Here is a 13,351-nt window from a genome sequence, read left to right as displayed (position 1 = left end):
TTTGTCTGCCCGCGTCCATTATTGCGAATTAATATTATTAGTCCGTTCGCTCCATCTAGGCGAGCGCATATTGCAGCATTGATTTAATAATAAATCATGAACATCCATTGTCAGAGCCATCAGTGCCGATGCAGTCGAGAGTCGCTAAGCTGTCATGCTTGTAATAAAAAGGCTTTGCCCGCTTTTTATCCGATTTTATTGATGATGCATCACTAAAAGCTTCTTCGAAACAATGAAAAGCATGCCATAAATAAATCGGTGGCTATGCAACCGGCTCGGCATTGTTGTGGCGCGGGTTGCCGCGTTCGACTGCAACCCCCTGTTTCAAAATGGATATCCGAACAAAATAGTGACGAAAATCTTAACCAAATTCTTTTTCATTCTTGTGGAATCCACCCGCTAAAAAATTGGCTCCTCTTCGTGCAAACAGTCGGAGGAGAGACGCATAAAAAATGCTCCTCTGCGTGTGTATGTGTCCCAGAAAAATAGTTAAATTGTGCAAGGGAGAGGAAAAGAGAAAAATGTCTGCGGCCGTAAAGAAATTTAGCATGGCATGAAATATTAATTGGAGGCGCACACACACGAGAACGTTCTTTCTAGCTTTTACGCCGTCGGCCTCCAGTTGACACACACACAGAGACAAAACAGAGGAAGACGGCTGGTTGCTGCTGTGTGTATTTACTTGTTGAAGTTTTATGTCCGCTCCCAAGAGGTCTAAATAAGTGGAGAGGAGAATAAAAAACAATTCCCGAGACACTTCTTCTTTGTTGGGGCAGAGAAAACGAGATGAGTGGGCCCATGATAGCCATCCAACTCGCCCTTTTCGTTCTGTACGCCGCCGCGACCGAGCTAAACACTTGACGGCTCCAATTATGGCTGACAAATGAAAACATTTGGCAATGCCGTCGCCGCGAATTATGGTCTCAAATTAATTAAATGCCGTCTCAGATGGCACTTGTCTCTTGACTCTATAAATGTAAGCTGAAAGGACATAAGACTTTTGTTAGCCTAAAATCATTTCAACAATTACGTAGGAAAGTTAACTGAAGTCTTGGTGTATCCAAATTTGGTCCACAAATACGCATTCATTGAATAGAAAATAAGCATAGATTTAAATAAAAATTTGCTGCAATTAACCATAGAGTGACTTAAACTCATAATTAACGCGTTACAAATAATCTTTAATCTAGACGAGGAATTTTGTTTTATGACAATAACACTATTTAGTTGATATAACATGATGAAAGTATAATTACATTAAATTTTTGGGACATTTTAAATCGTCATAAAATGCATCACCTTTTTTTCTTTCAATAGAAAAATAATAAGTTTAACTGAAAATTTGAATAAAAATGTAAATATAAGTGAAACATAATAAAACAGAAATATAAAAAATATATAATATATTGATCGATTTTTTTTACAAAATATTTTAAATAAAAACAAGATTTTTAAATTTATTATTAATCCTCTGCTTCTTAATGCCCTAATGCTGCGCATGCAAAATTTTTAAAATTATATGCATTAAGCTAAGAAAAGATTTTCTTAACCTTTTTCTTCTCTTATCCTTTCGTAAAATGTATTTATGAAGGCTGTGGAGAATAAAATCCTATCTGTTGATTCCAAAGAAAATCTTTTAAAATGACCTGCAAACTCTGGTGGATTCTGAAGCATTGCGGGAGATGTGGTGATTCTTGGGGCAAATTACCACCGTATATTTTTCACATGGAGCTGCATAAGAAAAGAAGAGACCTTTTTGTGTCTGCGAATAAAAGTAAATCCCCGCTTTTCAGCTGCAGCCGCTCGGATTTTCGAGCAGATTAAGCCGAATGTCTTTGAGCACATCTAGAAAATTTCCAGCTTCCTTGATGGCATTGTCGTCTTTCTCTTTTACGTCGTTTTTCGCTTTCGATCTGCAGCTTGAACGAAAGTCGCTTTCGACAGGCCAAATTTATTATACCGCCCGCTCGGCTGCGATCTCTGAATGGATCTGAATAACTTTCGCCGGAATATTTCCATCTTCTTTCGCTTCCGACTCATTTCAGACGGGCCACGCCGAGAGAAAGGGAGGCTTTGTTATATTTGTAACTAATCCCGTGGAATTAAACACACGCACCGAGCAGTTAAATTTGTTGGAGGGATTTCGCTTTGGGGAATTTGTCATTGGTAATTGAAATTCGACGAACGCGCAGGAGGAAAGGCAGAGCCCGATTCCTTATTAGTGTGTGGGCCTGAAAAATGGTCACGACTACAGCACAAAAGAGCCTAATGAGAGGGAGAGAATGGCGGAAGAGAGGCGACGCGCGTGTTCCCCCCTCAGATCAAATATTTCCATGCCATTTGCGTCGACGGTGTTGAATTTATCCCGTTATTGCCTTCAATCAGTGCACGTCGCGACCATTGAAAAATGCATTTGCCAATGACTAATGGACTGGCCCAACGCTTTTTCCAATATTCCTCCACGTTTCTAAAAATCGACAAAAAAAAAATCGGCCGAGCTCATTCGAATTTGTTTCACTTTGACTGACATGGCACGTTTTCCAGATGAGACACTCCAATTGTATTCAATTTTTTTACTGCCCAAAAATTACATCCCAATTTCATATTTGTTTAAGTTAAAAAAATAAAATAAAATAAAAATCTTTGAGTAGTTAGTTTTATTTTCAAAATAAACTTATTGAGTATGTCACAGAGATAATCACTGACCATAATAAGTTAAATTTATTTCCAATGATCATAATTTGAGTAAAGACAGTAAAGCATAGAGCAAAAAGCTGTTTTAAATTTAATTTTCAAATCTCTTAAAAAAAATTGATAGATTTAAGATTTTAGCAATAGCTGTTCACTGTTTCTTGATAACTTACTTAACCCTTAATTAATATATAATAAAACTGTTGTTAAATTCTGAAACTTTTACTCTAATAAAATTAAAAATGCTTCGCAAAACAGCAACCTATAACATGATGTTGAGTAAAACTTCCAAGTTTCATCAAAAGCTCAAAATTTCCCGTGTCTGCAAAATATACCTCGGGAGAAAATTTAAGTTCCTTTATCGGAAGCATTAATTTCACCACGAAAGATTCCCGCGTGTGCCACGCTCGAGTCAAACTCGATCCAAACTACTTGCAAGACTTAATAAGTTTAAAGGGTGATTCTAACTAAATTTCATCAGAGAGTTGCGGGCGGGCACAAATAATTCACGGGCCGTAGAGAGACTGTGGACGGCGTTCTCGCGTGTTTGTATGCAGTGCGCAGGAAAGGTCGTAACGAGACGGCGCTGCCAAATATATTTTAATCCTTTTTAAAATTCTAACAGTGCTTAAATATTCAGCACGCATTACGCTTTGTGTCTCTCTCTCTCCCTCCCGTTTCTCAGGCTGCTAAATTTTTAATCACGCTCCCCGCCGGCTCCTTTGAGAGCTAGATTAATGAGCGACCGCTTTAGATTAAAGCCTGCTGATGGAATTAATGACTCGCTGCCAATCGATCAATGTGCCGGGCCTACTTATCCAAATAGGGAAAAAGCGATAACAGATTTTTCTCCTTTTAATAACGCAAATCTTGGCAAACTTCACTCCGATTATTTATTGTACAGCTTCAGCTGGAGAAGTTACTTGAGAAAACTTTGATTGTACCTTTATAGCGTAAAATAATTATGATGACTGTAAGAAATTTATAGAAAATTTTGTGGTTCATTTTTTATATAAGTCAGATTCATAAATTAACTAATACATAAAACGACTAACTATAATAAAATTTCTTTTTAAAAAGCATTATTATTGGTTTGACTCCATAAATAAGCAACTAACTAAGAACTGTCCTTTTTACTTTAAAAAATCATCTTTAATATAATAAATACACTATTCTTACCAAATAAAAAGTTTTAAGTTTCTGAATTTACCTAAATATAACTAAACTTTAAAAAATATAGTAACAGTTTTTAATACTAATCTGTTTCTAATTTTATTTTTATACATTGTAATAATTTATTAAATATAAATTTAATATTAATAATTAACATTTTTTATTTTGCAATATTATAATAAGACTTGATTTGAAAAATTTATTTTTCCTTTTAATATATCTCTACTACATTTTTTTTAAATTTAGAGTAAATATATTGACGCACAACTTCCAGTGACAGTTTACATTCATAAGCAATTATCTTAACCCAAGCAGGCTTGACGTTAGCTGAATTAATTTCTAAATTTCTATTGCATTAACATTTATTATTGAATTTTATCCAGTAATCAATTACAGAAAATTATTAAGACAATCAGAATTTAATTTAGTATTCTAATTAAATTAACCTTTGTCTTAACCTTTATCTTACAGATGCATGGATGATCGAAAGCTTCAAACAAAAAGTTAATTTCGTTCATTAAATAGTCAGTGAGGCATCCTACGATATCTTAAATAAATCAACGCGTTTATCCACTTAATTTGCATCTACTCTTTTGGCAAAACCGTGAAATTAATGCTCCGGTCGGCACTTGAGAGCGACACAAGGCACAAAAGTTAATTGGGCTTCTTTTTCGGCGATGCCGTGGAGAGCGAAATGATGTTTGCTCGACTCTTTTGTGCGCTCTGTTTGTTTGTCGAGCAGTTTTGCGAGAATCGAGGCAGTGGGGATAAAGGCCAACAATTACGAGGCGGGAACAAAGAAGGTGGTGTCGAACAAAAGACTCCTTGCGAACCGGCCGCTGATAATAATTACACACAAAGACGAAATAAAAACCAATAAATAAGTTAAGTAAATAAATCCGCCGACCCAGTTTCCCTTTCACGCCCGCGGATCAGCGGCACGAAGCAAAGGCAATTTTTTATCTGCGTCGGCAGGCGAACAAAACGTGTTTTAACAGTGCAAAGCAGAAATTGGCGAACGCACGCTCTTTATTCTCTCTTTTACGTGCGGCCTGGAAATTGACGCCTGCTTCATAAAGATAGCTTTCTCTGCGCACTCGAGAAAGGTGCCATAACAATGAAAAAGCTGTAGACTTTGATATTGCCAAAGCATGTGCCTCGAATAAAATTGTACTCGCTCTTTCGTGCACCTGCATTTTCTCGGCACCTGCTTGTTCTCGCGCTTTTGCCCAAATCGCTTCCCGCGCTCAATTTTTGCCCGTGCGACACCGATATTGGACGCGAAATGAGATTTTGCATGGAGCCTTTTTGCGATTGCCAATTATTTGGGGATTGCCGCATTTTTGGCCACCGCATCGATCCATCCGGCGTTGAAATTGACAATCGCTCGCTTATCGGCGTGTTTTATGGCGTGATAAAAATTTCCGCGCACTCAATCGACCGGAAACCATCAGTCAACAACGCAGCCCACATTCAACGTGTGTTGCTCTAATCCGTGAAATCCAGTTATTTGCATTCAGCTACTTTTTATTTGTAAATATTTTGTAAAATAAATATTGACATCTAGTAAATTCAATCATTTAAAAGAATTTAACTCTGAACAAGAAAATTTTGTTAAAAATTTACTGAATATTATTTGAAATTTATTGAAACTTAAGAAACGGTTAACGAAGAAGCATTTCAGTTTCCTAATCAAATACAATAATTTATTTACTCAAAATTATTCCGTGTTTTATTAACTGCAAAAATAAAGCATTGTTGCATGATTTAAATAGAGATTTGCTGCTTTCCTTATCTTTATAATGTAAATAAAAAAATTAATTTACAGAATATTTTTAATTTTATGTGTTTAACTATTAATTATACAACCAATTTTTAATTTTAATTAGTTAAATGTGGAATTATAATTAAATCTTTTTAATCATCAATTATAATATAAATAGTTATCATTCTCATCAAAATATTGAAATTTTATTGATGATGGGATTCGCATGCTTTTATTAAATTCTCAGCGAAATATGGTAAATTTTTATAGCTAAATAAATGATAATAAAAAATTACTTATTTTTAGCTGTTTCCATGGATAAAAAAAATGAGTTAAATAAACGTTTCTCTTCTGCTTCGCAATTTCTTAGGCACATTTTGCTCAAACACAGAGCTCTCGCAGAAAATGAAACTTTTTATCATCGTCGGAAGGAGTTTTACATGTCATAAAGAGACTCGTCAACGATGCGATGTGTGCTCCCGCGCTTCTTCCACTATATTGCTTTATAATCTCATATATTAAATCTCTCATACGCGAGCGCGCACCCGCTTTCCCTTTTTGTAAAAAGGTTTAAATTATACGTCAAAAGCGGAGCGCGGCGAATTCTTCTCCCCCACATCGTTATCATTGACATTGCAAATCACATTTTGCCTTTTAGCAAAGAAAGTTCTCTCAAAAGCATCACAAGAGCACGCATTCGTCCTCTGCGTTCAAGAGCCCTTAAATTGAGCCATTGAGGCGTGCACCGTGCGAGCACCATGCAAATTAGCCATTAGCGATCATCCCCCTTTCAATTCTCGCCAAAATAACTCTTTCTCCGTTTCGTGTTTGCAGCCGGGTGTTGTGTGGGGCTGCGCGAAGTCCGCGTCGTGGTGCCGCCCGACGTCCGCCATGGCGAGGACGCCGTCCTACAGTGTCTGTTCGACTTGGAGGGCGACTCGCTCTACTCGGTCAAGTGGTACAAGGGGCAGCACGAGTTCTACAGGTTCACCCCGAAGGAGACGCCATCGATGAAGATCTTTCCGCTGCAAGGAATCAAGATAGACGTGAGTTGAAAACTGGAAAACCTTAACTCTGTACACCATTAGGTGTGCTACAATTAATCTTATATTCTTATTATTAATAAGCAAAAACAGACATAAAGGAGTTGGAGAAATATTTTCCCCAAAGATTCCTTTTACACGTGCTTAGGGCTGAGCGTTTTAGTCTATTTTTAAGGTCAAAATAGTCGAATTTTTTTAGTCGATTTTCAGCCTAAATTCAGTTGATTTTAGTCTATTTTCGATCAAAAATAGTCTGTTTTAGTCTATTTTGAGAATTTAATAATTAAGGCAAGAAGGAAAGAAAAAAAAAATTTTTTTTCAAAAAATTTGGCTAGAAATGATCGAAATGGTAAGTCCGAAATTTTTAGATGGTTACTATAAAATATTTTTTTCTATCAAGACCGTCACGAGGGTGGGCCAGGGTTCCAGGGGTGTGGGGTAAAAAAAATGTTTCAAAATATTTAGCTAGAAATGATTCAAATGGTCTGAACAAGATTTTTAGATGGTTGCCAAAAACCATTTTTTTTCACTTGGAGCTCAAATTTCTGAATAAAAAATGAGACTTTTCAGCCTTTTTAGTCGGTTTTATTCTGTTTTTAGTCGAAATAGTCGATTTTTGTCAATTTATTCTATTTTGACCCTAGCTTAATCGACTCAAAATCGCATGATTCGTGCTCATTTCATAACCCCAACATCCTCCGAAGATCAGAAAAAAAATAGTTGATCGACTAAAACGCTCAGCCATGCTGCAGATTCGATAATCAAAGAAATGATGGAATTTAATTTTCTCACCACATTTTCATATAAGCGCAGAATGATTATTCTTTATTTTTGCATTATGAAAACAATGAATCGTCTAATATAAAAATGTATTCTTATCAAAATATGCAACCATGCTACAATTCTGAGACCAATTAAGGGTGGGGGTAACAAATCATCTATCTGTCGTTAGTTAAAAAAAATATTTCAGTTTTTTTCCCTTTTTAATTGGAGTTTTAACAAGATCTAGCTACGTTTATTTTTCATTTCATTCAAATGCGTGCGCCTCTTGAGTGCCTTGCACAACTGCAATTTTTAATTAAGCATTTTTTACTCTATGTGCTGCGATACTGAAAAGAGGTTTAAATGCAAACGCAACTGCATTTTAATTGGAGTGTATACAAAGTTGGTGTACAAGGATGCTTAAAAATTTTCAAGGAGTACATTTTTGCTGTGGCAGTCGAGGCAGAATGGTTGTATCTCGGCATGCTTGAAAGGCAAACACACATAATGTGCTGCAGTATCAAGTCCGCCTCTTTTTTTGCTCTCGGGATAAAAGCAGCGACGCATAGAGTGAAAAACTTTCAGGGTTTCCTTCAGCCTTCCATCACGCTGCTGGAAAAAAGGTAACATTAGAATGTTTTAAGATATCGAGTGACACACGCGGGGCTGCTCTTTCGCCAGCCGTCAATCTCGGCCCGCTCTCTGTGCAAATAAACGCGGTCAAATATTTACAACGAAACCACTTTGCTCCAAAGACATTAGGCTTCAAACAACCTGGGAAATGTATTTATGAAACAAGCGAGTTTAAATATTCACGTCAGGAGTTTGTGATATATTTTATTTCTCTAGACTGTCATGACACATTTTATTTTCACTGCTTTTGCACGTTTTAATTAAGGTATATGAAAGACCGTCTCTTGTGTGCGCAACTTCTCTTTATTCAGCCCACACTTGCCGATCCTTAAGGAGTTTAAATTTTTAGTTCTTCCTCTAAACTCCCAAGGCTCTCATTTAAACTAAAATAATAGAATAATGTTTGTCTAACTGAAAGAAAGGACGAGAAAAACCAGCCAGTTTAGTAAAGTGCGCAGGAAACAACTATGAGAATAAATGAGTAATTAAAAGGTTTTCCGAGAAATTTTAAGCAACTCTTGATATATTTTCATCTATTTTATTCTCCGTTTGCATCAACGGTAATATTTTCAAAGAATTCAGCTTCATTTTTTTATAAAAACAAGAAATAATAATAAATAATAAATAAAAATGTATATAATTTATTATTTATATCATAATAGCTTGTATGTTGCATACAAATCTTTTTATTTTTTAATAACGCTAAAAAATTTTGCACAAAATATTTGTGCTGATTTTTGATAATAATTTTTAATGATATTTGAATGTGCATGCAAACCAAGTAATATTGTGCAAAATATTACAAGTAAGCATTGATGCGGGTTTATATTGGCGGCAAGAAAATTATTAGTGCACGAGAGATGAGATTACATTTTTCAATGTATTTATACAGAATATGCCTACGCTGCGTGTTCAATAATATTGTGCAATCTCTGCGCTCCCATAAGAACAAGGGAGCTGGAAAAAAGTATGCGATGCGAAATGAGTTTGCGTTCCACTTAAAGTGCATTTGAAACGAAACAAACGTAAAATGCAGATCAATAATTATTTATAAGGAAGCTATTGAGAAGATTATTTTTCTCTGTGGATTTCGAATGATTTTTCCGCTGCACGGATTTGATTCACTTAAACGCAGCTGTTGCTTCTCTTCGTTGATTTTGCATTCTTCCCGAGTGAATCTCAAATGAAATGGGACACAATAAATGTTTCACCAACGCCAATAAAATGAGCCGGCCGATATTGTCCTGGATAAAAACGAGGCCGTTCGCCACAGGTGAGGACCGACTTTTTTGTTAGTGCCACCCAAAACTTATAGTGTCAATCGGACCCTTCCGCTTTTTTATTGTCCTCAGCAAAATGCATCCGATTTCTATTTGGTCCTTTTCGCCGCCTCCGACTCGAAAGGAGCAGAGGGAAAAGTGGAAAACGCTGTTCAGTTTATATATTTGTGTTCGCGATACGGGCCAATCAGAAATCAATGCGGTGCATTTGGCATTCACGTCACGAAAACACCATTCATTATTTACCGGCGCGGCGTGGTGAAAATTTAATTATGAGAGAGAGAAGAGAATCGGCACTCCGTCGGTGTCGCCGCCCGAATCCGGTTAAAGGTGCGCATTGTCTCACGTCCGAATATCATCACCGCTTTTCCAGCTCGTGTTCACTGGAATCGAGGTGTTCAGGCTATTTTCCACTTCGGAAAGCACTTTGGGCTTTTAAATAATTTCGGCCGAAACCAAGCAAGCGAGTTTCTAGTTAATTCTTATTGCTGCAGCTTGGGATAAAAATAAAACGCCTGAAAAAATCACTATAAAAAAATATTACAGTTTAAAAAGTGCTCCAGAAAGTGGGATACGTCTATGTAAAATTTTGAAAGTATTGCAAATTCGCAGATTTTTTTTTTTTAAATTTTTGAATAAATAAAATCTTAGGTTTCAATATTTATGAGACTAATTACAGCAGTGCCGGAGAATAGGTTTTAAGGATATCATACTTAATCTACAAATTTAATTAGTTAAACGTTTAACTATTAATTGTCACACATGCCTTTCATAGGGTGTGTAGATCACTTTTTCAAACACAAATCTTACTTTTTTAAGTTATTCAAAATTAAGTGTTTAAAAATATTTACATTATGATAGTCGCTAAAGTGGAAATAATCAGGACAAAAAAATAATGGTTAATATACCAAACCAAGGTATTTAAAATGTTGATACTTTTATAAAAAAAAAAATATTTTAAATAATATAATTAGGATAAAAACAAAAACCAAGTTAACCAAAGCTTAATGCGGCGCACGGGCTTTTTTATCTTAGAAGTTTTAAAAAGTGGTAATGCCCTTTTGTCCAACAAGTCCTTTCCTTTTCAATTAAATTGTTTTCAGCAAATGAATTTAAACGTTGTGGTGTAACAATTCGGGCAACTAAATGACAATAATAAATTATTTAAGCATAAAAAAAATAATCTATAAAGTAAATTTCAAATATAAAATGTTTAAGTTTTTATGAATGAAAATCTGCAAACATTAATATAGGGATGCTGAGAGGGAAGTAGGAAGTTCTGGTGGTGAAAGGCGAGATTTCTCTGCGCGCGAGAGCACACAGGGCATCATAATTGCTCTTCTCGCCCGCAGAACAGGGCGTGAAATTTGATTTCCGGCGGCGCAACGTCGTGTTGAATCTTATTTGCGCGCCGCAGAACGGTGTGTGCGTGTATTGTGGCGCTCACTCGTTCGCACACACACAAGCAGCACCCCCATGGCCAAAGGGTTGCGAGAGGGATGAAGTTGCCGGTCGGGATCGGGTTGAGCAGCTCGCTCGCTGATCACTCATGCCTGCAGTTATTCAAGTTTCGCCCTCACACGCTTTGAACACTTTCGCGTTCCAACGCACATTATTTCGACGGCGGCGACGACCGAGTTTCTATCGGAGAAACTTACCTGCTTGGCCTCGTTCAAGTAAATTGAGAGCTATTTCAAAGGCGACAATTCAGTGAACTCACTTCATAAACGCTAAAAAATTCCGCTAATTTCCTGACTCATTCACGAATAAATTGTAGGAAATAAAATATTTAATTGTTTGTTACGTTCACACCAAGGCAACACATTAGAAATAGTCTTAAATTTTAAGCAAATAGGCACTATGCACCACTTAAAACTGAATAATTTTTCTATTATTTTGCTATTAAAAGTTAGCAAATGACTAGCAAAGGATTTCATCAATCAATTTTCCTAAATGAAATTTAAATTTTGCAAGAAATAAAAAATCTCAAAAAGATTTTCTAATTGTAAGACATTTTGATTTGCATTTTTTTGTCTAATTTATGTTCATTTTAGACCTGACATGTAAATATTCTGGTCACCAAAACAAAAATAAATTTGATTTGCGAATTTATTAAAAATTTTTGGAATATTTATTTAACAGCTGAAAAATTTTGATCAGATACACTTTAAAAAAATTCTTTGCTCAAATAGAATCATTTTGCATAAATTTCACATAAAGATCTCAGCAAAATTTACATTCTTAGGATTGTTAATTAAATTATTCTGGTGTAAAAACATAAATGAATTCAGAGTTCTATTTTGGGAAAGTGTAATTTTGGAAAGGAGTCTTTCTGAAAAGGTCTCGGCTTGAGTACACATCTTAATTTGTTTCTTTTTGTGTGGCCTTAATAGACTGTTGAATGAAAGGAGTGCGGCGTGTATAAATTTCCTAAGAGAGCATTATTCACCCCCGCCATTCACCACGCGCTGCCTTATTGAATTTTCACGCGCGCTGCCCTATTCTTAGAGAAATCCTCTATGCGAGTGTGTGTCTACGAGCAATCACTCAAAAAAAAAAAGAATAATATCCACGGGAGGCTGAAAGCGTCGAGAAGTGAGACGAGCGGGTGGGCGAGTGGGATGTGACATGCAAGAGCTCAACAGCAAATATAATAAAAATCCATTGGGCAGGGGACACACAAAAAGCTGGCGAAAGACACGCAAAATCAATATCGCCCTCTTTGTACCCCCGACAATTTTTTATTTTTCACTCTTCCATTCTTTTTGCGTCGCCGGCGTGTCTGGGAAATTTCCTATCCTTTCATTGTGCCACAAAAATTTTCCCCTTTTGCTCTCTTTCTCTTCTAGAGTGGAATTAAGTAATTTTCTGGATGATTTTCTAAAACCAGTTCATGTGAATCACATGCATCTATCTGGGACTCGACTGCATCATTAAATTTTCTTCTGGATGCGGTAAAAATGTTGACTCCCAATTTTCCGGTTGTTTACCTAAAATCCACATCCTGAGGCGCTTTATGCTCTCTTGTATTATTTTATCATTTCGGCCGAGCTCTTCCTTGCCGGTTTTTTGCACCACCCGTTTGACAGCTCGGTCATCCCATGAGCGGAGAAACCGCGTTGCAGAGCAAGAAGTGGCCGAAAACCCACATCTGACAGAGAGGAAACTTCTTTACGGCTCTCCTGCAAAATACCAATGTGCTCGGGTTTAAGTTTTATTTTTTGCGAATTGGGCAGTTGGCACATAACTTTTGAATCAATAAAACGTGTTCATACTTTCCGGGATGGTGTTTCCCGGTTATACACGATTTCCAGCATTATGGGCAAAAAATTATTACTGCGCGCGTGTGGAATTAATTCTCCATTCAATCGACCGATTCACTGCTTGTTCAATGCCCCTTTTGTTCGTGCGTCCAAAGTCGCTATATTTCCAAACAAACCCGACAAACAATTTATTATGCGTATTTTTTTCAGCCACCAACAAACAAATGGAGCTCTCGCACTCTGCAGGAGCGAGATTCGCTCAGCGTCATATTCACGGCGGGAAGTGAAAAACGGGGAATATTGAATTTAATTTTCTTTATCTATTCAATTATAATACAAAAATAATGCATGAAGCAAATGACTAAAAGTTAAATCCAGAAAAGAAAATTGGCGCCATCCAATCTCCCGAAAGAAATTTATGTCTTTAAAAATTAAAATCATTGTTTGCAAATTATTGCACTGCCCCCTGCTTGAATTTCGAGGGCCCTTTGAATAAAAATAATCATGTACCGGAACATGCCAAGTGGATTAGTGTGAAAAACGCTGCTCAAATGGCCCCACGCAGCACTACTTTTATTAATGAAAATATTTTAGGCCTGCGGGTCGAGCTATAAATTTTTCCCGAAATTGCTTTTCCGGCCTGAGAGAGAAAGAGGGTGCGTCAGTTATTGCAATGCAACCGTTTCTTTTTCGGGATCAATCTGTGCGGTGCAGACTAATTTTTATTGGTATAAAAAGCGA

General features: G+C 36.5%; 2 protein-coding genes across 2 annotated transcripts in view; both read left to right on the top strand.

Moving 5' to 3' along the window:
• Positions 1 to 13,351, top strand: part of LOC132202613 (uncharacterized) — a 310,158-nt gene that overhangs the window by 263,273 nt on the left and 33,534 nt on the right. The window lies entirely within an intron of this gene.
• LOC132202366 (uncharacterized) overlaps positions 1 to 13,351 on the top strand; it is a 64,421-nt gene that overhangs the window by 28,683 nt on the left and 22,387 nt on the right. Inside the window, exon 2 of the mRNA XM_059629235.1 lies at positions 6,464 to 6,675. Within this exon, the coding sequence (XP_059485218.1) occupies positions 6,464 to 6,675 (212 nt within the window). The remainder of the gene's footprint in view (positions 1 to 6,463; positions 6,676 to 13,351) is intronic.

The sequence above is a fragment of the Neocloeon triangulifer genome, unplaced genomic scaffold, assembly GCF_031216515.1.
Source record: "Neocloeon triangulifer isolate White Clay Creek 2 clone unplaced genomic scaffold, ASM3121651v1 ptg000015l, whole genome shotgun sequence".
Lineage (NCBI taxonomy): Eukaryota > Metazoa > Arthropoda > Insecta > Ephemeroptera > Baetidae > Neocloeon > Neocloeon triangulifer.
The sequence above is the reverse complement of the archived record's forward strand: the minus strand, read 5'-3'. Positions and strand labels throughout refer to the sequence as shown.